The sequence below is a fragment of the Vipera ursinii genome (assembly GCF_947247035.1).
Source record: "Vipera ursinii genome assembly, chromosome: 3".
Classification (NCBI taxonomy): domain Eukaryota; kingdom Metazoa; phylum Chordata; class Lepidosauria; order Squamata; family Viperidae; genus Vipera; species Vipera ursinii.
In genome coordinates, this window is record NC_139516.1 from 212,097,900 (window position 1) to 212,121,454 (window position 23,555).

Genomic DNA, 23,555 nt, shown 5'->3' on the forward strand with positions numbered 1-23,555 from the left:
TTTTGATAGAACTACCACAATTGACTTAAGAAATCTTTATCGGAAGTGGAACTATTTCAGAGTTTACAAGCGTAGGATTTGTTATCTGAGAAATAGCCGCAATTGTTCGGGTGCCACAACTCTCTCAGTGAGCGCATAGACGGATGTAGTCGAATCCCTCCACCTCACTGCTGGAAGAACCATTTTTCCCCCTTTTGTACAGCATAGTGTGCCTCCCAAATGACAGCGGTAGATAAAAAGATGCTGGCTTGGCAGGGTGGGGTGGGGGTTGAACTAGAAAGGAATGTTCACTTTTTTGCAGAATAAACTCTTTTCCCTTAAAATGTCTCTAAGAACCACTTTGGGATCTGTTTCAAGGCACCAGGTTGGAAACCCCGAGTTCTAATCCCACTTAGGCAATCAGGCTGGAAAGTTGCCTGGGTTGCGCCCAGCCACACAACTCTGCTCATGCGGAACCCGGGGCCCCTTGCCACTTCAGCGCCACTTCAGGCCGTGCCATTGCAGGTTAAAGTCCTTGTGGGGCAAGAAAAGGAGAAGAACAGAGCATATAAATCAGGGGTGGGCAACTGTGGCCCCTTTGCCACCCCCACGGCTGGCTCAGGAGTTCTGGGAGTTGAAGTCCACAGGTGGTCAAGGGCCCATAGTTACCCATCCCTGATTCATACGATGCTGGGGTTGTTGCAGGTTAGATGAGCTATCCTTGGCTGGGGCGGCAGCTATACTGAGTGTTTTTGTTTTTAAAAAAGGGTATTTTTCCTCCCAAGCTGACGTTTCTGTGGCAGTGGTCTGAGAGCAAGAAGTAGGCAGGCTGGACTTGGCCAGTTGGGGGATCAGGGCCTCCCCCTCCCCCCCCCTCCAGCTGTCTGGCCTTTGCTTGCTTTGCAACTGCAGTGATTCACTTTTAACAGCTGTGGCAGGAAAGGTTGTAAAACAGGGCAAAATTCACTTTACTGTCTCACTTAGCAACAGCAATTTTGGGCTTAGTGGTGGTTATAAGTCAAGGACTTCCTGTAATTGTCTCTGGGCTTCCTGTAATAAGAAGCGTCAGTCCATTCTGATCTCTGATCCCACATCAGCACAAACACAAATGTACCTTGTCTAAATTGAATAAATAAATAAATAAATAAACACACAGTACAAAGTGTCTGTGGAGATCCTCAGTCACTCGGGTCACAGTTATCCCAAAGATGCTATTTTCACAAGGCAACTGGATTGTTTTGTTTTTCTTTGTAGAATATTTTGCTTCTCATCCCAGAAGCTTCTTCAGCTCTGGTGTGGAATGGAAGGGTTTATATTCCTTGGCAGTCATCTGGTCATTTGCATCCTTTTGGAGAGCTGCTGAGGCCACCTGGAGGCTTACCTGTGTCCTCAGGGTCAACCGAGTGGTGCCAATGGGTGTGGAGCCTTCTTGGAACCGCTGAAGGGACGGTGTTGTAGGCTGGAGACAGACGATGTCGTATCCCTCCCCCTCTAAACACAGACCTTTCAGCAGTTGCAAGGAGGCTCCACGCCCATTGGCACCACTCGGGTGACCCTGAGGACACAGGTAAGCCTCCAGGTGGCATCCCAAAGATGCTTTTTCAGGAGGCAACTGGGCTGAAGAAGCTTCCGGGATGAGAAGCGAAACGTCTTCAAGGAAAAACAAGAAAGTCTCGTTGCCTCCTGAAAAAAAAGCACCTTTGGGTCACAGCTCAAAGGGAGAACGCACACGAGGCCGGGCATTTTAAATTTGACTGAAAGTAGCAGAACCACCATCAGAATCCATCAGCCAAAGTCTGAAAGGAGGTTTATGTTGCATATTTACAAAATATCACCATATAAACAACTTGGGTTTTATATTATTATCAAGGCAGGAAAGTCCAGCCAGTCCTGACGGGAGCCCCACCCAGAGTTCTGGCAACAGGGCGACCCATCACCGCCGAAGGAGCGCCTCTGGCCCTGGCGCCCTTTTCTTCTCGCCTCCTAGGATGCGGGTCAGTTAGGATGCCTCCGCCCGATGCTGGTCCCTTTGCCCTAAGGCTCTGCCTCCAGCACCTGCCACGGCCCCCCTGCCACCTTTGCAGGCCTGAGCCTCCTTGCCTTGCCCGCAAATCCAGCCTCGGGGCTTTCAGTCTCGGGGGGGGGGGGCATAAGTCCGTCCTGCTCCAGAAGGCGGCCAAGGGCGGGCCAGGGGCGCCGGCTCTTTCTTTTCCCCTGACCGTTTCTGCCGCCAGCCTCGCCACCGCCGTCCTGCTTCCTGGAGGGGCTAACTCCGAATGGCTGTCCTTCTTTCTCGGTCTTTACTCTGCAAAGGGACAACGGGGGAGAAGGAAATTAAGCAAACCCATCCAGAACCGGCTCCAGGTCTACAAACACACAAGCAGGCCCTGGTCCTCCGCAGTGCTGCCTCACCGCGTGGCCTCCTTCCTCTTGCGGGTGCCGGATTCCTAGCCTTGCCCCCCCTGCGCCCGCCCCGTGCCCAGGCGCCAACAGCCGAGGAGCCCTTCCGAGTGGGGCTTCCAGGGCCGCCAATTGCCCCTCCCCCCACCCGCTTCTTCATTAGGATCCCTCCCCGTCCTTTGCTTTCCTGCAGTTAGGAAGCAACTGGGGGGGTGGGGGGTGGGGGGTAGTGTTTAACTGGAAGTCTTTGGGCCGGGCAATGGCCAGAGTCTCCCTGGCTGCTCGTCATTTGGGGGGCTTCAGAGGTAGAAATGGGAACCTCCTGAGGCCGCTTCTTCAGGGCCTTTGTGGGGGGGGTTGGGGTCAGGAGGCCCCACGGTTCTTGATGGGCAAGCCCAGGAACGGCCACACTGAATTTCCCAGATGTTCAGCCCCCCCCCCAGAGAGAGCGGAAATGGGGATTCGGAAAACGCCGCCCCGTGTTTTCCCCCTGACGCCTTTGCTTTCCCCGCTGCCCCTGAAAGCAGGAACAGTAAATTAAGGGGGCTACACAGCTGGCCTCCAGGTGCCTCGCCCTGCTTGCCGAAGGGCCTGGGGACCCCCGGGACCTCTCGGTTCAGCTTGCGGCTTCCAAGTTGGTGCCTGAGAGGGAAGGGAAGGACTCTCCCCCCCCTTGGGGGAACTTTGCCCAGGAAAAGGGTGCCCGGGTCAAGGGCGCCCATCAAAGCTCGCATGGCAACCTCAGGAGAGGGCTCCTGCTGGCTTCTGCCCGCGTTTCTGAACCAGGCAGAGGCTCTCCACTTCAGCCCCCTGCATGCCGGGGGACACGGCTCCTTTGGCACCCCAAAACACTGCAGTTGAAGAGGTGGGGGGCCTCCCGGGGCCCCTTGGTGACTCCCAGCCGGCCCTGGCAGCTTACAGCTCGAAGGATCCAGATATCCCATCTGGCCTTGCTGTGTGTGGAGGTCTCTCCTCACCCACCCCCACCCCGGTCCCCAACAGTGCTGTGGGTGCCTGACCCCTCTAGACCTGGGGGGGGGGCAGCTGCCTTGCTGGAGACAGAGCCCACTTGACTTCAAAGAGGGGGCAGAGTCCTACTGTTGAAGAAACTGCTACTTCACGAGGGGTGTTAGGAGAAAGCAGGGAAGCTCCTTTCAGTTCTGGGACCCATCGCGTTCCCTTCTTCCAGTCTCCCCTCCAGGCACCCAAGGCCACCTGAGCAGCCTGTTGGAAAGCCCTGGGAATATACTTGGCATCGATTGGAACACAGCATTTGCTTAGTTAGAAAAAAATCAATAAATTGCTAGTTAATTTGGCTAGCTATGACGGGAAGTAGGGCATTGGATTAAAAGTATAATCCGGGTATTCCTGAAGTGCCGTCGGGACAGGAAGCAAGGTAGGAAATGGCGACGTAGAACCAAGTCCTCAACTCAGCCCCAGAGGTTGGCTGGTCGGCTTTGACCCACTCGCCCTCTCTCACCCCAAAGGAGAGGCTGGGGCAGCAGTGCTGTGTGTAGAGGCTTAAGCTGCTGCATGAAGGATGGAATACAGATCTAATAATAATAATAATTAAAAAAAAACGAAATCCAAAGAAAAATTAACAAAACCGCTTTCATTTTTGGCCAGTGCTCTGAGCAGATAATGCAGCAAAAGTGTTGGTGGCTATTGCTACTTTCATGCAATTACTCTCCATCTGGGGGGCGTGGGGGGGGGCGAGAGGGAATTCCACACCTGAAAAGATAGCATTGCCTGAACGTGGAGGGATTACGGGGGGCCTTCAGGGCGGGAAGCGGCTCCCTGCCCTCGGCTCCACGGAAGGGAGCCCCCCCCTTCTGAAGACCGTCTGGGCAGAGGTCTGACTCGGGAGCGCCTCCCCTCCCGGGGGCAGAATGACCCGGGTTCAAGCCCAGCGTTGCTCCTGGAGTGTCCTGAAACGACCTGTGGCTGTCAGGGAGCCCCTGTCCGCGGAGGGCATCCGAGGGGTCTAGGGGAACCGCTGGCCTGCCCTGCCCTGCCCTGGGGTGGCCTTTGGGCCTGCAGCTGTGGCCCCCTTGCCGACCTCGGCAGCATCAGCAGCAGAGGAACTCTGGACCCTGCCTGGCCCGGTTTTCCCCCCCCATAAGCACCTTTTCTTTCCTGTTAAAAAATGGTTGGGGGGGGTGCTATTTTGGTGAGGTGAGCGGCTACATACATCTGATAAATAAAATAAAATAAATGCTGCCAGAACTTGCTGTACTTGGTCCCTTCGGGTCCAAAGATTGCCCCCCCCCCACCTTTGAAGGCAGCCAATAAACTCCAGCTAGGTTTTCGGGTCTGAGTGCGACTCCCCCACATTCTGCCGTGATGCCAGCAGTTGTGAGGCGGCAGCTGCTGATGGGGGGCCATTTTTAGTGAAACGTAAGGCTGCCCAGATGTGAATGGTTGGAGGGCCAGTACTCAACCTCTGTCTGAGTCACATTGACTGTGCACTGGGCGGGGGAGGGGGGAGCCTTCCTTACTCCTTTATATGGACCACAGACAAATCCCACTAAGAAGGGCCCGAGAGTGGTTCCTTCTTGCAACTCTCCTGGAAGTTTCATAGGAGATCATTTCAAAACCCTCATTTGCATCCTCTGGGTAAACCAGCCGGGAGGGGACTGACGTTGGCAAAGCTAAGGAGTGCCGCTGCAGAGAAGCAGAGAGAGGGCTACTTCACACTCAGCATCTCACAATTCATTCATTTTCCCAGTTGTAGACGTGGTTTGTGAGGCTGATTTACTTCTAAGCGGGTCAGGTGGCTGCAAAAGCAGACTTGCTTTCCACACGGGGATGTTTCATAAGACAGCACTGGGTTCCTGGGGGTGGTCGTCTCTCCCCAGCGTATATTTTCTCCTCCCGGGTGAGGGATGTCGCCTTCCGTGCCGTGACCTTCGGAAGGTCTCCCGCTGGCATAGGGGCTTGCAGGGGTGCCTGCCCAGCAGCAGAATCTCCCTTTTCATGCTGAAACTCGAGAAGGCGCGTTTCCCCCGTGGCTGTCCCTGCAGCAGCCTCTGTTCCTGGACGCCACGAGGCGTATTTCCAAGGTGCCACTGTTGCTGCGTGGACGCTTCCCCCTCTGCGGTTCCCCTTGCGTGCCACCCCTTTGATGGGCAGAGGGGGCTCTGGCTAGCCGGGGCGGTTTTCCTCTCCCAACCAGACTGGAAGTGGCCGAGAGCTTTTCTGTCTTCCGGGGCTTTCGGAACGCTCTGCTCTCGCCCTGAATTCTTGCTCAAACTCCTCAGGAGAGCAGCTGGCGGAGAAAAACGCGCACCCTCCCAGACGCAGGATCCCAACACTCACCAGAGAGACAGAAATAATGCAAGTTTTGGGTCTGTGAGAAATGAGGCCTGAAACCGCAGCCTCCTCTAAACAATTGCGGCAGCTCACAAGGGTTTGGAATTTGCATTGCGAATACGCACGCACGCCTGTGCCATTTTTAAGAAGCAGCTTGCTTTTCCTGCCGGTGCCAAGAGGGACTCCCTTTGCAGAGGGGTGGTCCTGCTTCAGGGAAGATTGGAGGCATCTGCGTGCTGTTGAGGGCTGAAGGTGCCGCGGTTGAGGAGACGGGGTGTTTCTAGAGGACCAGGAAGCTCGTCCCTCCCACCCAGACAAGTTTCCCCTTGGGTCTGTGGGATCCGGCATGGGGGTTGTGCCTCTTTCCTTGCTCTTTCCGCCTTTCAAAGGCTCAGCCTGGAAGGAGAGGCCGCCTGATTCGGCTTCCCCTGATGTTCAGGTGAAGCTGGAGGTGGAGGTGGTGGTGCACTCGCGTGGCCGCGCACGAGAGAGAGAAGGGGAAGGAAGCCCCATCAGACAAGGCCACGTGCTTTTCTTTCCCCAAGAAGCTTGCGTGTTTTGTTCGTGTGAAGTGTCTCATCCAGGATGAGTAAATGGAGAATTGAGGTCACCCACTCAAACCGGCCAAGATTGAATTCTGATCATTTTTCTTTTTTCCTCAGACGCCTCTCTGCGTCCTTTTATCTTGTCTAGTTCCACAGACTCTTTCGTCATATGTTAGCCAAAATGTGCCCATAATTAAGATTGATTTGAGGAAACGAGTTGGTTGCCCTGTAGACACAATTACATCCACAGATCGTAATCTGGGGACCCCTGGGAGTTGTGGTCCGAGAAACCTGGAGGCACCCCCATTTTTTGCTCCTGGACCACATCCGCTCCTCCTCTCTCTCTGCGAAGGGGGAACACACGGCGCCCTTTGGGTGGCCAGACGTTCCCCTTCTGCCTTCCGCTGCGATTGGACCAAGAGAGGCTTCTGGGAACTTCGCAGGGAAGCCAGATGTTCCCCTGCTCCTGGAGGCTTTGTCCTCAGCATGGCTGGCTTCTCCCAGAGGTTGCAGGCCTTTTGATCGGCCACCCCGCTTTCTGCCCTTGGGCACCCCAGCCTCCGTAGCTTCTTGCCGGGAGGACCCCCGCGAGGAAGGGGGCTGTCATTCTGCAGGTCCGGGACCTGCTGAGAGCTGGTTGCCTTAAGAGGGTGTCTGCACCTAGACTAAAACACAGCCCTTTCTTAAGCCCTTCCACGCGGAAGGGAAAACGTGGACACTGTGTTGCGTGGCACTTTCCATTAGGCTACAAGTGCTTGTGGCACATTGTTCATGAACTTAAAAAGAGTTTTCTCGTCAGTATCGCTGGCTATTATGGAACTAAAACATCCAAAACAGTCCACGGAAAAATGCATTTTTCTTACTTTAAATATCTTTTAAGTAGGCTTTTTTTAAATCGCAGCTAAAATCTTCAAGAAGGATAGTTACTACCGAAAGAGTGCCAGATGCGTCTGTTGCCGCTCCATGTTTTTTGCTTTAACCGTGATTAGCTTTCCTTGCTAAAGTCTCTCAATCGGGCTGTGCGGGGGGGGTGGGTGGGCAGCAGCCCCCTCCTATGCCAGGCCGAAGACCCGGAGCCGGTGGACAGCTATCTTAAGTAAGAGGGGACCTTTTCCTTGGCAGTCAGGGTGCTCATAGGGCCCTCGTGGAGACTCGCCACAGTGTGTGTCTGTGAAGTGAGGGGTCTGCAGATCCAAAATGTGCTCTTCGGGACCCTCCCAGCTGGCAGCGGGTACGGCAGGGGTTCACCAGGCTTTGGCGTGCTGGTCTGCAGGGTTGGTCTTTCTTTCCCCGCCAGACTAGAGAGAGGGGGGCTCTGCTGGCGGGAGGCATCCTCCCCAAAGCCGCCCCAGTGGAGCTCCTCGAGCACCTCTCTCTCTCTCCCCCTTCCTCCGCAGAGGTGCCTTCGCCTCTTTCCACTATTGGGGGTGGGGCGGGGGCTGCTGTGGGCAGGCAGGCTTATCAGACCGTGGGGTGCTGAGGGCAGCTGCCTGGAAGGGCTTCCTTAGGGGGGTAACCGCTGTGTTTGGAGCTGACTCCAGCCCCCCAGGGGAAGCCCTCTGCTCCCTGCAATTACTGGGGCTCCTCGGGTAATAAGGGGGGGCCCCCTCGGCTCGGAGGAGGATCCCGGTCCCTGCTCATCGGTGCCTTCCTCAGGTCCCCCTTCCAAAGGGGAAGAGCCCCGGGCTAAGGAGAGGCGGGGGGGGGTGCCTGGCGCCGGCGACGGTCCCCGCTGCCCCCCTCCCGCCCCCCCCCCGGCGGCACTCACCAGCTTCCTCTGGTTGCTGAGGCAGAAGGTGCAGATCTGCTTGGGCTGGGAGCCTTGGCTGTCCGGGGCGGCCGGGCTGCCCTTGCCCGCGGCGCGGTGGAAGAGGGCCGGGCCGGCGTGGCAGGGCTGCCCGTCCCCGCAGGCCTCCCCCGCCAGCAGCACGTTGCCCAGGTGCGCGATGTAGCTGGAGGCCAGGCGCAGCGTCTCGATCTTGGAGAGCTTGCGGTCGGCCGGCTCGGTGGGGATGAGCGTCCGCAGGGCGCCGAAGGCCGTGTTGACGCTGTTGGTGCGGTCCCGCTCGCGCGCGTTGGCCGTGTGCCGCTGCCGGGGCTCCCGCGCCCCGCCGCGCCCGCCGCCCTTCCTGCCCGGCCCGCGCCGGCCGCCCGCCTCCAGCGCGTAGGGCTTCTCCTCCGAGCCCGAGCTCTCGCCGCTGCCCTCCTCCTCCTCCTCCTCCTCCGACGGCAGGCCGCCCGCCTCCGGGTACAGGAAGCGGCTGGGCGCCGAGCGCAGCAGGGCGAAGGAGGACATGGCCGGGCGGGCGGCGGAGGCGGCGGCGGCTCGCTCTCAGCTCCGGCCTGGCATCTTGCGGCGGCGCTCCCGGCCTCTTCCCGCCCGGCGAGGGCTCCGCGGGGCTCCTCCTCCGCCGGCACTGAGAGCGGGGCAGGCAGAGCCCACGGGCGGCGGGCGGGCGGGCGGCTCCTGGGCGACGGCGGCGGCCGGCCCGGCGCGCGCGAGTTTTATATTGTCCGCGAGTGGCCGGCCCGAGAGCGCCTCCCTCGCTCCCTCCGGCGGCGGCGGCGGCGGCAGCTTCCCGCCTACCTGAGCGTCCTCCCGTTGGGGGGAGGGCCTGCCCGCCCCCGCCCCCCCCGGGCTGCAGTCGGGAGTGCGGGGAGGGGAGGCGGCGCGCTGACTTCACCTGTTGGACGCAGAGCTCGGGCTGGCTCGGAGCTTCCTGGGCGGGGGGGGGGGTGAAGAGGGAGGCTGCCGGAGGAACCCAACCCCTCTCGCTCGCGGTTGGGAGCCTCCAGCTGAGGTCAGCCCGGTCCAGGCCGGAGGTGGCTGGGGAAGGACAGAGGAGGGCCCGATCTTGGCCAGTGGGGAAGAATAGAACGGAACGGAACGGAACAGAATTGTAGAATGGGATAAAAAATAGAATAGAATTTGGAAAGAATAGAATCAAATTATAGAATAGGATAATAGAATAATAGAACGGAAGGGACCTTGGAGGTCTTCTAGTCCAGCCCCACTGCTCAAGCAGGAGAACCTGTACCATCTCAGACATGTGACTGTCCAGCCTCTTCTTAAAAGCCCCCAGTGAGGGAGCACCCACAACTTCTGGAGGCAACTTCTGTTCCACTGGTTAATTGTCCTCACTGTTAGGAAATTTCTCCTGTTACGTTGCTTCTCTCTTTTGTCGGTTTCCAACCATTGTTCCTCATCCTGCCCTCCGGTGCTTTAGAGAATAACGCGACCCCCCCTGTTCTTCTTTGTGGCAGCCCCTCAAATACTGGAAGGCTGCTATCGTGTCTCCCGTTTCTCCTTTTCTTTAAACTAGCCCAACCCAAGTCCCACAGCCGTTCTTTGTGTGTTTTAGTCTCCAGGACTTTGATCATCTTAGTTGCTCTTCTCTGAATTTTTAACAAGGTCTCAACATCTTTTTTGTAGAATGGTGACTAAAATTGGTTGCAGTATTCCAGCTGTGGGCTCACTGGGGTTTTATAAAGTTTAACCCTTGCCAGGCTGCTGCTCTGGAGAAGCTGCCCGGCTCCTGAAGGCCTTAGCAGCCCCAGGCCCTCCTGGTCTTTGCGTATGGATCCCATCGACAGCCCGTCGGACCCGCTGTGGACTCCGGTCGGGTGGCAGAAGCAGAAAACTTCCTCCCTCATCCAGATGCCTCCCCCCCCCTCACATTTTGGTTCCAGTTCCTCTTCACCCTCCTCCCCAGGGTCTTCAGGCGGGGCTAAGCCAGGGCACGCAGCAGCCTTGTGGAGCTCTTGGAGCTGTCCATCTTGAGGCAAGGCTGATTCCTCTCTTGGTGTGGCAGGCAGGCTGCGCTTAGCACTGCAGGCTTTGCCAAGTTGCTGGTTTAAACTCTTTCCTGGTTTCACAAAACACAGTGAAGCATCAGCAGCAGAACCTGGACCGCTTCCCCGGCTGTAAAGAAGCAGCCAACTCGGCTCCCTTGGCTGGGTTTTATCTCCCCCCCCCCCCCCCGGGAGTCATTGGGTGCCAGGCAATGGGACTGGTGGATGACTAAATCAATCTCTGTCTGGCCAGGTCCCACATATTGCCGATTACAACATGGGTGGTGATGTAAATGCTTTAAATCAGGGGGTCTGCAACGGAATTCTGGGAGCTGAAGTCCACAAGTCTGAAAGTTGTCAAGGTTGCAGACCCCTGATTTAAAGCAATAAACAGAACCTTGCGGGAACGCATTGCGTCCCAGACTTTGATTGTGACCTGTTGCGTGCTGGGAAGCTGACTTCCAGTTCCGGGGCCCTCTGGAAAGGCTTCCTTTAGGGACGGCCAGTCAGGCATACGATGGGACCGAGCGATTTCAGTTGAGTTTGGGCTCGGAGCCCCGAGACTGGGCTAGCACCCTGGGCAACCGTGCCCTGCCTTGGAGCTTGGGCCAGGAGTTTTCCTTCTTCGGCAAGGGCAGCTGCTGCTCCTCCCTGCCCCGTTTCGGGCGCATTTGGGTCCTGAGGAGCCCTGGCCGGGGGCTGCCGGTGTCCGCTCCAGAAGGAAGGAAGGACCTCCCCCGTCTGCCCCCCCCCGAGGGCGCCTACGCTTGGAATCTCCTTGGGGGGCCGGGGGTCTGCTGGCTTTGCCCGCTGGTGCTCTGGAGGGAGAGGCCAGCCAGGAAAGGGAGGGGGCGGGGCAGAGACACCTGGGCAGAAGGAGAGGTCGGGCGAGGGCCTCTGGGCAGGGGAAGGGAACGCGGAGGAAATAAGTGCCCCGCCTGGCAGGACCCCTGCCCAAGTGGAGCTGCAGGGAGACCTTCCTCGGGCATAGGAAGCCCCCGTTTAGTTGGCTGCTTTTTGCACAATCGATCAGCCTGGATAAGAGAGAGAGTTTCTCTCTCTCTTCCTCTCTCTCTCTCTCTCTCTCTCTCTCTCTCTCTCTCTCTCTCTCTCTCCCTCTCTCCCTCCCTCCCTCCCTCCCTCCCTCCCTCCCTCCGTCCCTCTCTCTCTCTCTCTCTCTCTCTCTCTCTCTCTCTCCCTCTCTCTCTGAGCAGAGGACGGTCCGCCTCCGTGGGCCCTTTGGGTCGTCGGTCAGTCTTTCTCGGGGCCTCGGACCCTTTGGGGGAAGGCCTGGGGCTGCCTCCCCTGAACCTGCCTGGGCCCCTCCCGCCTCAGGCTTTCTCCAGTGGGGGGTTGCCTTGCGAAGCTCTGGAGCAGAGCCAGCAGAGTCTGTCCAAGGAGGGGGGATTTCTCTTCCCTTCCCCCACCCCAAAATCCGTCTGACCTGCCCCCCCCTTCCCTCCGGCTGCTCCCCCTTCTCTTCTTTCTCCACGTGGACCAGCAATTTTCAAGGCAGGGCCGTGCCAGGAATGCACACCCAGGAATGCCTCTGCTCTTCCAAGAGCAACTTCCAGACGTGTGGCTGAGTGACGGCAGTGCCTTGGGGGGGGGGGCTGATGTGTTAATTGTGGGAGGCAGCTGGGGGGGCGGGAAAGCTGCTACTGGCATCAGCTCCGCCTAGGAAAGGCTCTTGGCTGCTCTGCGCTCCTCTCTTCTTGGGTCCCCCTCCCCCCTCCCTCCTCCTCCTGCGCCCCTCATTCAAAGCACACCTGGGGGGGGAGGAAGCAATGCTAGGTGGATGTCCCACCCCGGCTCTGGCAGCAGATTCAGGGCTTCCTGTTTGCGATATCCCTTTCCACCCTCCCAGCAGCTCCCCTTCACGCTCTGCTGCTGCTCCTGCCGCCGCCCTGTGAAGCTCCGCTGAGATGGGGGGGGGGCATTTGCCCTGACCCAGAAGCTTGCGAAGGGCCCGTTCTGGATCTCTCCGACCTGCAGGAGGCGGAGGGACAGTCGGGCGTAAAGGCAGAGGAGGCCGGGCGTGGCCATCTCAGCCCTGGGGGGCACAGGAGCAGCGCCTTGGCTGCACCCTCAGAATCCCCCAATGGCTCCCGGGACCCCCGTCCCTCCCTCCCGCTTGGCTTCCTGCGGGGGAGGAAGGAGCCTTTGGCGATGAGTCACCTGGACGTGGCCAACCTCCTGGGTTAGGAAATGAATTCCCGGCCCCGGGAAGGTCCTTTCCTTCTGGAGGGGGCATTAAGCAGCCTGCCTCCCATTGGGACCCGGAGGGTGAGCCAGGTGAGAAAGGGGGGGGGGTCCCAGGAGGCCTCCCAGACAGGGGAGCAGATTTCCCCTCAGTCCGCTGGCAGGGAACAGGTGGGGTGGCCAGCCAAGGCGCCCGGCTCCCTCCGGGAGGCCAGAAATGTCCTTTCCAGCAAAGAGGCTCAGTTTTCCAGTTGGTGGGAGAGCCACGGAGCCCGCAAGGGTGGAGGGTTAAGCGTGTCCGTGATGCTGAGCGCCTTCCGCCTCTTGGAGGAAACGGGGTGCCTGGCTGCGTGGCTCTCTGGGGCCCCTGCAAAGAGGTGGCTCCTAGGCCCCGAAGCCTCCTGGCAGGGGAGCCTCCGGGAGCCCCCTGGCCGAGTCCGGCCTGTCGCTGGGGCTGTGGGTGGCCTCTGCGGCGGAGGCAAAGCTGGCCAGGTGCCCTCTTCCGCCCGGAGCGGCTGCCCCAGCCGGTGCCCCCCTTCTGGGACAGTGGGGCACAGAGACTTGCCAAGGAGGGCAGCTGGGCTGGGAGCGAGTCCTGGAAGAGAAGCAGCAGCTCCAGGCGGGAGTCCCTGAGGGCAGGGGAGCCCCCCCTCCAGGAGGGAGGGAATTATGGCCTGGCCGGCCTCTGGGGGTCACTGCTGTCTGCGGGAGCTGCCTTGAGTCCCGCCCCATACTGCTGGGTCTGATGGCGTATTCCGGGAGGGGAGGGCTCACCCACGGAGGACCCTCTTCTGCTGAGCTCTGGCCTTTCCCCTGGCCCAGGTTGCCAGGGAGTGCCCCCCCCGGGCGATTCTGGAGTCCAGGAGAGGCCAGCCAACCCTCCTTGGGGGTGTCGCCCTCGTTGCTCCCCAGTGTCTCTCTCGCTCCTCCTGTGGCTGGGAATCGGCAGCTGGAGTGGTGGGCTGCTGACCGAAGGGTTGCGGGCAAATGCAAGGACGGCCTGACGCCCTCTGCCGCTCTGCCCCGCCTGTCCCGTCCGACCCGGTGATGCCGAGGCTCGGTTTGGCCCCAGCGGTCATTGGGGCTGCTCAGCGGCGCCTCTCCCTCCGGGCCGCCTGGCGAGCCCCTTTCGGAGCAGCGTCTCCTGAAGGCTGCGGAAGGGGAGCCTTAATGTTAAAAATCCAGGCACCCAAATGAACGTAAGCGATCGACACAATCTGGGAAAGGTGGATTTAATATGGCAATGCGCCGGAAAGGTTCTTCTTTCCCCCTCCCCCCCCGGCCTTTGCCTGCAGCCCCCCAAAGGGTGTCCCAGTTTTGGGGGCCTCTCAGCCGCGCTCCTGGGCTCTTGAACGCCTCGGCAGCGTTCGGGGGGTTTGTGGCTCCTCCTGACGTTGGCCCTTTTGTCAGTCACGGATGGCTGCAGGTGAAAGCTGCACATTTCCTGCTGGATGCTGCTGGTGCTGGTCTCCACCTGTGGGCCCCCCAGCGGCCGCCACCGATTGCTCTGCAAGCAAAGGAAGAGGGGAAATCGGGATGCAGTGACCCTCCTCTTCCAAGCTGCTCCCCCCTCCCCTGAAGCCCCGCCGGCCTCTCTCCTTCCTCCAGGACATCCGCAACACGGTGGGCAACATCCCCATGGAGTGGTACCAGGACTTCCCCCACATCGGCTACAACCTGGAGGGCAGGCCCATTTACAAGCCCATCCGCTCCAAGGACGAGCTGGACAAGTTCCTGGAGAAGATGGAGAGCCCCGACTACTGGTGAGGCCACCCCAGCCCCGCCCAGGGGGGGCCGTCTCTGGAGGCCCCCTGGCTCTCTCTGGGCAGCCCCTCCCCCCACCCTGGTCCGGCTCAGGCAGAGACCCTCTCTGCAGGTGGGCCCTAGGGAGAGACAGGGAAGCAGGGAAGCACAGCTGCTCATGGCCCTCTCTGCCCCCCCTTCGTGTTCCCTCTCTCCCCCCCCCCCCCCCAGGCGAACTGTCCAGGACAAGATGACGGGGGCGGATGTGAAGCTGACAGACGAGCAAGTGGAGCTGGTGAACCGTCTCCAGAGCGGCCAGTTTGGTGACGTGAATTTCAATCCTTACGAGGTAAGCAAAGGGTTGTTGCCCCCCCTCTGCTCCCGGGGAGCCACACTTGGGGGGAACAGCGGCTTTCCTGCAGCTGCATCCCCCCCCCTCCTGACTCCTTTGCAGCCATCCGTGGATTTCTTCAGCAGCCAGCTCAGGATCCACCCAGTGACAAACCGGCCTGCGGACAAGCGGAGCTTCATCCCTTCCTTGGTCGAGAAGGAGAAGGTGAGCTGCTGAGAAAGAGAGGGGCTCCCCAGGCAGGGGCCTGCCCCCCTCTTACATACGGGCCTCACCCCGAATATGCCCCATTTCCCAGGGGTTGCTGTCCCCACACAGAAGCCGGCAATCTGTCCTTGTAAACCCAAAGGTTCAGCAGGGCTGTGTGTGTGTGTGAGAGAGAGAGAGAGAGAGAGAGAGAGAGAGAGACTTGCTCAGGTGTGAGGGCGCTGGCGCTGGGAGGCAGCCGCCTTGTGTGATCCTCGGGTCTAGGCAGGAGCAGCCTGGGGACGGAGAGCCTGGAGCCCAGGGTCCCTTCCACTTTACGGTCCAGGTGGGCACCTCAGGGCTGCCGAGAGGGCCCTTTTCCCAACCACAGCCAAGCTGCTCAGAGACGGCTGCTCTGGCTGCCCCAGTCGGGAGGCTGTCCAGCTACTGGCTCTCTGCAAACAGAGGGAGGCAGAGAAAGGCTGCAGTGCTGCTCGGAGAAGGCCGGGTCTGGGGTGGGTTCACGGCGGCTCTTCCGCCCTTGCAGGTCTCCAGACTGGTCCACGCCATCAAGATGGGCTGGATCAAGCCGAGGCGGCCCCGGGAGGACACCGGGCTCTTCTACGACCTCTGGGCCCAGGAGGACCACAACTCCATCCTGGGACGGCACAAGATGCACGTGCCCGCCCCCAAACTTCCCCTGCCCGGGCACGAGGAGTCCTACAACCCTCCTCCGGAGTATCTCCCAACCGAGGAAGAGGTGAGAGGAGGCTCTTGGGCCAGGGGGAGTCAGCGCCTGCTCTAACCCTGGCCCTGCAGCCGGGCTGGGGGGTGGCAGAGGAGCTGCCCTGCCTAACGTCTCTTGCCAGGGACGGGGTTTTGCCCCTTCCTCATCTCTTCCCTGCCACCGCCCGCAGAAACTCGCCTGGGAGCAGCAGGAGCCCGCCGAGCGCAAGCTGAGCTTCCTGCCCCAGCGCCACGACTGCCTGCGCCGAGTGCCGGCCTTCCCTCGCTTCATCCACCAGCGCTTTGAGCGCTGCCTCGACCTCTACTTGTGCCCTCGCCAGAGGAAGATGCGGGTAGGCTGGGCCCCTTCGGGTGGGGGTGGGGAGAGCGCACAGACCTGCCTGGCCACTGGCCACTCCTCCGCGGGCCAGGCGGGGCCTTGATCCCGAGGGAGGGTGTGCCTGGGGGTCTCCCTGCATCAGCCTGGCCGGTTGCTCCCCACTGGGGCTGAGGCCGGGCAGGACGGACGGCTTCTCTCCTCCCCTTCCAGGTCAGCGTGGACCCCGAGGACTTGATCCCCAGGCTGCCCAAGCCGCAGGACCTGAAGCCCTTCCCAACCGTGCAGGCCCTGGTGAGGCTTCGGAGGGCGGCCTTCCTCGCTCTGGGTCTTTGCCGGGCCACAGAACACTTTGGGCTGCCGAGCAGCTTCTGTGGCAAGGCTGTTTTTAGGGTTTTGGGAGGGTTTTGATAGGGTGGTGGTGGGGCCCCAGGGAGCAGGCTGTGGGGGGCTGGTCCAGGATGCCCCTTTTGCGCTTTCCGCGTTGCTTCACTCACCTGCCCGCTCCTCTCTCCAGGTGTACCGTGGCCACAGCAGCCTCGTGCGCTGCATCAGCCTCTCTCCCTCCGGGCAGTGGCTGGCATCAGGTACGTGGCCCTCCATGCGCGGCCCCTGCTTCCCCTGCCTTGAATAAGTGCGGCTGCTTTGTTCCTGGCCACATCTGACTCTCCAAGGCGGCCGAGAGGAGGCAGCTGGACTCCTGGGCAAGGTCGGCCATGATAGGGGAGGGCAGGCTCGGGGTGTCTGTGTGTGGCTGTGAAGTGGGGATTCCCAGCCCTGCCAGCCACCCCCCTGCTTGGCCGCCTTGCCTTGCTAAAGCAGCCGCCCTTTCCAGAGGCTCAGGTGCAGCTCAAAGACCACCCACCTTGCTGCAGGCGGGGTCTCTGCACTTCCTCCTCATGCAAATGAGGAGAGGCTCCGCCTTCCAGCCAGAGATCGGGACCCTTGCCGCGGGCGAGCCCCTCTCTCGGGGCTGAAGTGTGCAAGGCCGTGCAACAGTGGGGGTCCCCCAGGGGCTCAGAGGGAGAGGAGTTAGTCCTTCCGGAGAGCCACCGAAGGCGGCACAGCTCCCGTGTCTCTCGCCCAGGTTCAGATGATGGCACGGTGAAGTTCTGGGAGGTGTGCACGGCCCGGTGTGTGAAAACGCTCCCGGTGCCAGCGGCGGTGAAGAGCATCGCCTGGAACCCCAACCCCACCGTCTGTCTGGTGGCCGTGGCTGTGTGAGTACGGCTTCCAGCTGCCACCGGAGGGCCCCGGCCTCAGGGCCAGCAGCCACGGGGCAGGCTGAAGGGGGCGCCCGGGTGGGCGGGGGGACCGATGAGAAAGGAAACGGGGGCCGTTTAAAATCATTGGGAAAGGAGGAGCAGGAGTTAAAACGAGCCCCTCCCTCCAAAGCCCACAAATGGATCCCCAGCCATCCAGGAAGTGATCGACCCCGTTTGCTGTTCGGGTCCAGCGGAGAAAAAAAAATCTGGGTGCCCGTTTGGCACAGGGGGACAGTCTTGTTTTGGGGGGGCTTCTTTCCTGATGGGGAGAAAGGTGGCTGTGTCTCAGGTGCAGCATATAGGGGAGCCGGGGGGGGTGAGCAGGGAGGACTGTGGCTTTTGTTTCTGTAAAAGCTTTTGAAGTAGACGCCCCTGGGGTGAATCCTGGCCTGGCTCGATGGTTGGGAGGCTGCCTTCTGTCCCGGAAGAGTGGGGTCCCCCTGACACCTCCTCTGCCCCCCCTGTCTCTTCCAGGGAGCAGACGGTGCTGCTGGTGAACCCCAGCCTCGGGGACAAGCTGCTCTGTGGGGCCACCGACCAACTTCTGGAAGGCTACGTGGCCCCTGAGGAGGGCCGTCTGCAGCCCGTCACGTGGGAGGAAGCCACGGAGGAGCAGCACCGCCTGGGTGTGCGGCTCAGGCTGAGCTTTGGGAAGGTGCGGCCTGGGCACAGCAAGCAAGAAGCGGGGGGGCAGGCGGGGGGGCTCTTTCTGCACCCGTGCCCGTTCCCCAACCTGGTCTCCTTCCTCAGCCCTTGAAACAGGTCACCTGGCACGGAAAGGGCGACTACTTTGCCACGGTGGTGTCGGACAACAGCCACCTGCAGGTGCTGATCCACCAGGCGAGCAAGCGCTGGAGCCAGGCACCCTTCCGCCGGAGCAAGGGCCAGGTGCAGCGCGTCCTCTTCCACCCGCTTCGGCCCTTCTTCTTCGTGGCCACCCAGCGTTTCGTCCGCATCTACCACCTCCTCAAGCAGGAGCTGACCAAGAAGCTGCTCACCAACTGCAAGTGGGTCTCCAGCATGGCCGCCCACCCCGGAGGTGAGCCCAGGGCTGCCCGGGCCCACAGCCAGTCGCCCTCCCGGGCACGGGCAGGGAGACTTCGCTCTGGCCCCGTCAGCCCTGCCTGGGAGAGGGAGCCCTCCCGTCCCTGCCTTGGCACGGAGGGTGGCAGGCGCGGCCTTTCAGCACGTGCCCCAACGGGTCCTCCTCTTCTCAGGCGACAACTTGATCTGCGGCAGCTACGACAGCAAGCTCGTCTGGTTTGACCTGGACCTCTCCACCAAGCCTTACCGGGTGCTCAGGTAGGGGGGAGCAGCCAGCCCGCCTTTTCCCCCCTCCCCGTCTTCTGGAATGGCTCTCCAAACTCCACCTCATCCAGCCTGTGAATGCAGGGGGGGGCTTCTTCCCCCTGGGATGCAGGACATGATGATCCTCCGGTGTCCATGCCCAGCGTAATTCTGCCTTCAGCAGCCCCCCCCCCCCCGTTAATCAGCCAGAGCCGATGGCTCCCCCTTGGCTGTGAGCCAGTCCTAGAGCAAGAGCCCCCCTTCCCGGCAGCCATTGCTGCTTTTCCTTCCTTTGCTATCGGACCAGAGCCGGCCTCCGTCTTGCCGGGAAGGGCGGAGGGCACCGCCGGCTGCCGGGTCAGCTTTTCCCTTCTCTGACAGGCACCACAAGGCGGCCCTGAGGTCGGTGGCTTTCCACCCTTCCTACCCGCTTTTTGCCTCCGGCTCAGACGACGGCAGCGTCATTGTGTGCCACGGCATGGTCTACAAGTGAGTGTCTGCACCGGGGGGGGGGCTCATGGCGGCGGGGGGGCAGAACTGGCACCGCTGACTGTTCTCCTCCCCCTCCAGCGACCTTCTTCAGAACCCGCTGCTTGTGCCAGTGAAGGTGCTGAGGGGCCACGCGCCGGCCCACGACCTGGGCGTCCTTGACGTCCTCTTCCACCCCACGCAGCCGTGGCTTTTCTCTGCGGGCGCAGACGCCACCGTCCGGCTCTTCACGTAGCCCTGCGCCCGGCTCCAGACGGACTTGGCAGGAGAGCGGAAGCGGCCCGTGCCGGACCCTCTGTGGGCTCCTTTGCCCGAGAGGCCGGAGCTTTCGGTCCCGGCAAGGAGGCGGAGGCGGCCGCTGGAGCAACGCCACACCTTGCAGGCCTGCAGCTGGGGGGGGGAGTGTCCTGGAGGACCGAACAGGCAGGGCACAGGGCATTCTTTCACATTGCTTGTGGGTCCCACCTGCTCGCTTGGAAAATAATAAAAATGCCTGATTTGCAAGGAAGCCCCCCGACCAGAAACAGAACGGGGTAAACTGGATAGAACGAGGTGGTGGGGGAGGGAGGTGAGTGTTCTCGTATAGCTGCCTTCGATCCTGACCGCTCCCGAAACCTCTTGCATCCTCTTCCTCATTCTGAATGTGCCCAGGATTTGTCGTCCCCCCCCCCCGGCATAAGGCCTCATGCTCAAACAGCACCTCATTCACTCCCTCGCCCCCCCCCCAGTCCTGGCAGTGGAAAGGGGGTGCTGAGTGCCACAACCGGGGCCACCTGAGCAGGGGACGCAGAGGGACCTCCACGGCCAGGAGGACGGCACTGAGGGTGGTTACTGCAGGGGCCTCACCTGCCCTGCTTGAGGTATAGCCCTCCCTGCTTCCCACACCCCCAAACCTGGCTGATTTCCACGGGGTGCAGCTTGGCACTTCCCTTCGAAGCTGCCAGAGTGGCCCTTCAGGAACGGTTCTGTCCCTTCCTCCAGAGAGGAGTTGGGCGAAAAGAGGCCGGATGGAGCTGTCCAACTTCCGGGCAGCCAAGCAAGCGGGAGCTCAGACGGACTGGGGGGGGCAGGGGGGGGCTTTGCAAGCAAGTCTGCCTGGATCTCTTGAGCCTGCTGCTCTCTCTTCTCTGCAGAAGGAACCCCTCAGCCCGCCCCCCCCTGCTTCTCGGCTGCAGGCCTGCCAGGCTCCCATTCAAACAGCAAGGTGGTTCCGGGGGGGCAGGAGGGGGAGCTGGGATTTCCAAGGCTGGGGGGGGGGGGCTGCCCCTGCAGTTGGCAGTACGGAGGAGGAGGAGAAGAGCTCCTCAATCCTGGGGCTGCAGCCGGGCTGGGCTGGGTCCCACTGTGACTTCAGAGGCTCCCCGCAAGAGCTCCACTGGTCAGAAGCCGAGGGGAGGATCGGGTCCCTCCTGTCCCTGGGGCCATTTAGGCAGCTTCCTCCAGGCACAAGGGGTCCCTCCGTGGTGGGGCTGCGCTAGCAGCCGCTGAGTTTTCCAGAAGCAGCTGGCCGCTCAGTTGGCAGACTGACTTGGCAGGGCCGGCCGGCCACCAGAAGCCGAGGGAGAAGCCACTCTGGGACCCAGCAATTGGGGGGCCAAGGAGCTAAGAAAGAGCCCTCGTGGTTCTGAGAAGCAAATAGTTTATTAAAAATAAGTTGTCTGAGTCTATATACAAACTCTTGCTGAGAGGAATGCGCATAAACTTTGGCAGGTGCAGCAGAGCGCTCTTGCCCCCCATCGCCCCCCCCGTGCTGGGCCTGGAGGGACGGGTGCCAGCGTGGCACAGCCGTCTGGCCAAAAGCAGAGTCGGGAGGCACCCGGTCCTCCGTGGGGCGGGGAGGGGAGGGGCCAGGCTGGTCCAGTGCTACAGCCCCGAGACTCCTCTGTGCCCCGCGTCCGGTCCAGCCTAGCCGAGGGGGGGTGGGGGGGCCCCTGCAGAAATTCGAAAAGACGGAAACACAAAGAGGCGCCGAGTTCAGGTTTCCTCTTTAAGGTGGGGGGGGGTCAGGGAAGGGTCCAGGATGCGAAGGTTGCTCTGGAAGACGCGCGACTGGCCTCTCGGGGGGGGGCAACCCGGAGCCCCCCCGGCGGCGCCCGCGGCCGGCAGTCCTCAGAGGGCCCCTCCCAGGCGGCCCAGCGTCTCCGCCGCCTTCGCCCGCACCGCCGCCACCGGGTCCTTCAGCAGCGCAGCCAGAGCTGGCGGAGAGAAGCGTTTGGCCGGCCGTCAGGCAGGAGAGCCCGGGCAGCCCTCCGGCGGCCCGCCCGAAAGGCCCCGGCCAAGCGCCGACGGAAGCCCCGCTCTCCGGGGGACGCCGACGGTCCCGGCCCGCGCGGCGGCGGCGGCGGCTCTCCTGCGCCTGGCCCCGGCCCAGCTGCCGGGCGGGCGAGGGGCCAGCAGTCCCTCCCAAGCAGCGGAGGTAGACTAATGTTTTTCCAGTAGCTGTTTACACTGCAAAGGCCAGACTCCCCGCTCCCGCCAGAGCAGCCAGCGAGCAGGAGACGGGCTGATTTATGCGCCGAGCCGCTCCCCGTCCGTCAGCCCCGAGCAGCTGCGGGAGCTCCGGGGAGGGAGGGGGGGCTGGCAGGCCGAGCCCTCGCACTCAAGACGGGAAGCTGCGGCGACCCCATCCGGAGCCCTGGCCGCCCCCCCCCCGCACAGACGGGCCTCTCCTCGGGACGCTCCCTCAGCCAACGGAAAGATACTTTTCCCTTTTTTAGTGGTTTCTAAGCTCCCTTGGAAAGCTCAGAGATTTTCCAAGCCTCGCTCTGAGCGATGAGGTCACTGCTGACAAGGAAAACAGGAGCAAAGTCCAGGAAAGTTTATTACCTAACTGGATTCTCTGGATGGTCTCGGAGGGGCAACCCGGAGGGCGGGGGAGGAGGCTGGGCCGCAGGCAGGAACGTGGCCCCGATCCTCTCTCCCCCCAGCAGGCAGCCCCTTCTCCCTGGCTAGCCTGGGGCCCGGCTGCGGTGCAGAGAGGATCGGGGCCACCTTCCTGCCTGCGGCCCAGCCCCCTCCCCCCTCAGGGTTGCCCCACCCCCTTCGCCCAGGAAGGTGTCCCCGCAGGGGGTCTGCTGGGCAGGCACTTTGCCCCTTGGTCCTCCTCAGCTGCACTCTCTTCATGGGAGGGGCCGGGCCCTCTGATGCAGCCCAGAGAGAGGAGCACTTCGCTACCTAGTTTGGACAGAGGCCTTTCCCAGCACCGCCATCTGGATCCCCCCCCCCCCGACGGTTCCCGCAGGGTGCCCAAGGCCGCAGCAGCAGAGCCTGGGGGGCCGCCTCCCTGGTCACTCACCCGCCATCAGTTCGTCCAGGTCCAGCTGCTGGCTCTGCTCTCGCTCCGCGTGCAGGATGAGGAAGCCTTCCGGGAAGGGAGAGAGAGAGACGCGGCCCTTTCAGCCCCACGCAACCAGGGGGGTCCCGTCCGGGAAAGACCGGCCCTTCCGTGGGGGCCCTTCTCACCTACAAACATGGGGGCGGCAGCTCGGATGTCGGCCCAGTTGCTCTTGAAGTAGAAGAGGTTGATGCTGACCAACCGACTCAGCATTTCTGGGATGCTCTGCATCTGAAGCGGAGGGGAGGGAGAGCTGCAGAGCCCGCTGCCACCAGGTGGAAGAGGAGAAATCGCTTCCCACGCGCAGCCGGGCCGTTGAAAACAAATCAAGGGGTCAACTCAATGGGCAACACAGCTCTGTATCCTCCTGAACCAGGGGAAGGCAACCTCGGCTCTTTTACAACTGGTGGACCTCAACTCCCAGAATTCCTCAGCTGGCATGGCTCAGCTTGGAAACCTCTCCCTGTCCTCTCAGTGTGGCTGGCTCGGGAATTCTGGGAGTTGAAGTCCAGGAGTCCTAAAAGAGCCGAGGTTGAAGACCCCGAGTTAGAAGAACATATGAAAGCACAATTAATGCTAATTAAGGTAGACTATTAGTTTAGAGCAGGGGTCGGCAACCTCGGCTCTTTTATGACTCGTGGACCTCAACTCCCAGAGTTCCAGAGCCAGAATGGCTCAGCTTGGAAACCTCTCCCTGTCCCCTCAGTGTGGCTGGCTCAGGAATTCTGGGAGTTGAAGTCCACGAGTCATAAAAGAGCCGAGGTTGACAATGTAGTGCTGTGTGGCCCACGGTCAGAGCAGCTGAGCCAGTGGGACTGAGGGCTCTGATAGCATCCAAATGTTGACCCTGAAAACTGCAGGGGGGCCAGGAGGGCTCGGCCACAGAGCAGGACATCTCCGCTCAGGAAGGCTCTCCCTCCCAGCCGAGCAGAAGGGGAGGCCTGTGGTGCTTCTGGACCTTCTCCTCATCCCTGCGACTGTACCGTGGACCTGCTTGTTTTGAAAGCGGTTGCGCAGTGCTGCTCCGGCACCTTCCCTGGAGCGGAGACTGAGTGACGGGAAGCTTAGCGAGGTCTTCACCCGCGGAAGGACGGGGGAGCCAAAGGCCAGGCGCTCACCAGGTGTTTGCAGGCGTCATTCATGAACTCGCCGTAGTGGAGGCTCCACTCCTCGTGCAGGTGCTTCTGGAACATCTCGCAAAGCCCAGGGCAGCTCATGATGGGTCCGCACATGCGCAAGGCAAACTTGCAGGCCTGCGAGGAAGGACAGGGCGGGAGTTGTGGAAGCTTCCCTGCAGGGGGGAAGAGAGCGGAGTCCGTCCCAGCCGCGGCACCGACCTTGATGACCTCTGGCTTTGGGTCTTGGAGATGCAGCAGCAGGGTCACCAGGCCGTGGAGGATCTGCTCAAAAAAGGCGTCCTCCCCGCTGCCTGAGATGAACCTGGCCAGGTTCCCAAAGAGGAAGATGGAGGTCTTGCGGAGGTCGGGCTCCTCCTGCAAGGAAAGCAGTTCTGTGGGGGCGGCTAGAGGGGGCCCCCGTTCCTCCCTCTCCCCACCACGTCCATCTTCTCCTTCCCAGGCTTCATCCTCCCTGTAAAACAGGGGTCCCC

General features: G+C 61.3%; 3 protein-coding genes across 12 annotated transcripts in view; 1 reads left to right on the forward strand and 2 right to left on the reverse strand.

Moving 5' to 3' along the window:
• The window catches only part of BOP1 (BOP1 ribosomal biogenesis factor), a 48,869-nt gene extending 29,736 nt beyond the window's left edge, over window positions 1-19,133 (forward strand). For 3 of the 4 annotated variants that reach the window (XM_083358976.1, XM_083358975.1, XM_083358978.1), the window contains exons 4-16: window positions 13,839-13,993; window positions 14,205-14,322; window positions 14,428-14,529; window positions 15,056-15,268; window positions 15,426-15,587; window positions 15,785-15,865; window positions 16,089-16,158; window positions 16,659-16,791; window positions 17,311-17,491; window positions 17,587-17,875; window positions 18,054-18,138; window positions 18,505-18,612; window positions 18,694-19,132. In XM_083358976.1, coding sequence (XP_083215102.1) covers window positions 13,839-13,993; window positions 14,205-14,322; window positions 14,428-14,529; window positions 15,056-15,268; window positions 15,426-15,587; window positions 15,785-15,865; window positions 16,089-16,158; window positions 16,659-16,791; window positions 17,311-17,491; window positions 17,587-17,875; window positions 18,054-18,138; window positions 18,505-18,612; window positions 18,694-18,847 — 1,851 coding nt within the window. In that variant the 3' untranslated portion in view covers window positions 18,848-19,132. Of the gene's footprint in view, window positions 1-13,838; window positions 13,994-14,204; window positions 14,323-14,427; window positions 14,530-15,055; window positions 15,269-15,425; window positions 15,588-15,784; window positions 15,866-16,088; window positions 16,159-16,658; window positions 16,792-17,310; window positions 17,492-17,586; window positions 17,876-18,053; window positions 18,139-18,504; window positions 18,613-18,693 lie in introns of all 4 variants that reach the window. The other variant, XM_083358977.1, reaches the window with a different exon arrangement.
• SCX (scleraxis bHLH transcription factor) lies at window positions 1,847-8,532 on the reverse strand (the record flags this gene model as incomplete). Its single annotated transcript, XM_083358982.1, has 2 exons — window positions 1,847-2,284; window positions 8,005-8,532. 2 exons carry the CDS (start codon window positions 8,530-8,532, stop codon window positions 2,246-2,248), a joined length of 567 nt encoding a protein of 188 aa, XP_083215108.1. The 3' UTR covers window positions 1,847-2,245.
• The window catches only part of MROH1 (maestro heat like repeat family member 1), a 38,059-nt gene continuing 28,120 nt past the window's right edge, over window positions 13,617-23,555 (reverse strand). For 4 of the 7 annotated variants that reach the window (XM_083358971.1, XM_083358968.1, XM_083358966.1 and 1 more), the window contains 5 exons: window positions 23,284-23,439; window positions 23,065-23,199; window positions 22,075-22,177; window positions 21,908-21,973; window positions 13,617-13,737 (listed from right to left, as the gene is read on the reverse strand). In XM_083358971.1, coding sequence (XP_083215097.1) covers window positions 13,637-13,737; window positions 21,908-21,973; window positions 22,075-22,177; window positions 23,065-23,199; window positions 23,284-23,439 — 561 coding nt within the window. In that variant the 3' untranslated portion in view covers window positions 13,617-13,636. Of the gene's footprint in view, window positions 13,738-20,234; window positions 20,808-21,907; window positions 21,974-22,074; window positions 22,178-23,064; window positions 23,200-23,283; window positions 23,440-23,555 lie in introns of those variants that run through there. The other 3 variants (XM_083358970.1, XM_083358969.1, XM_083358967.1) reach the window with 3 other exon arrangements.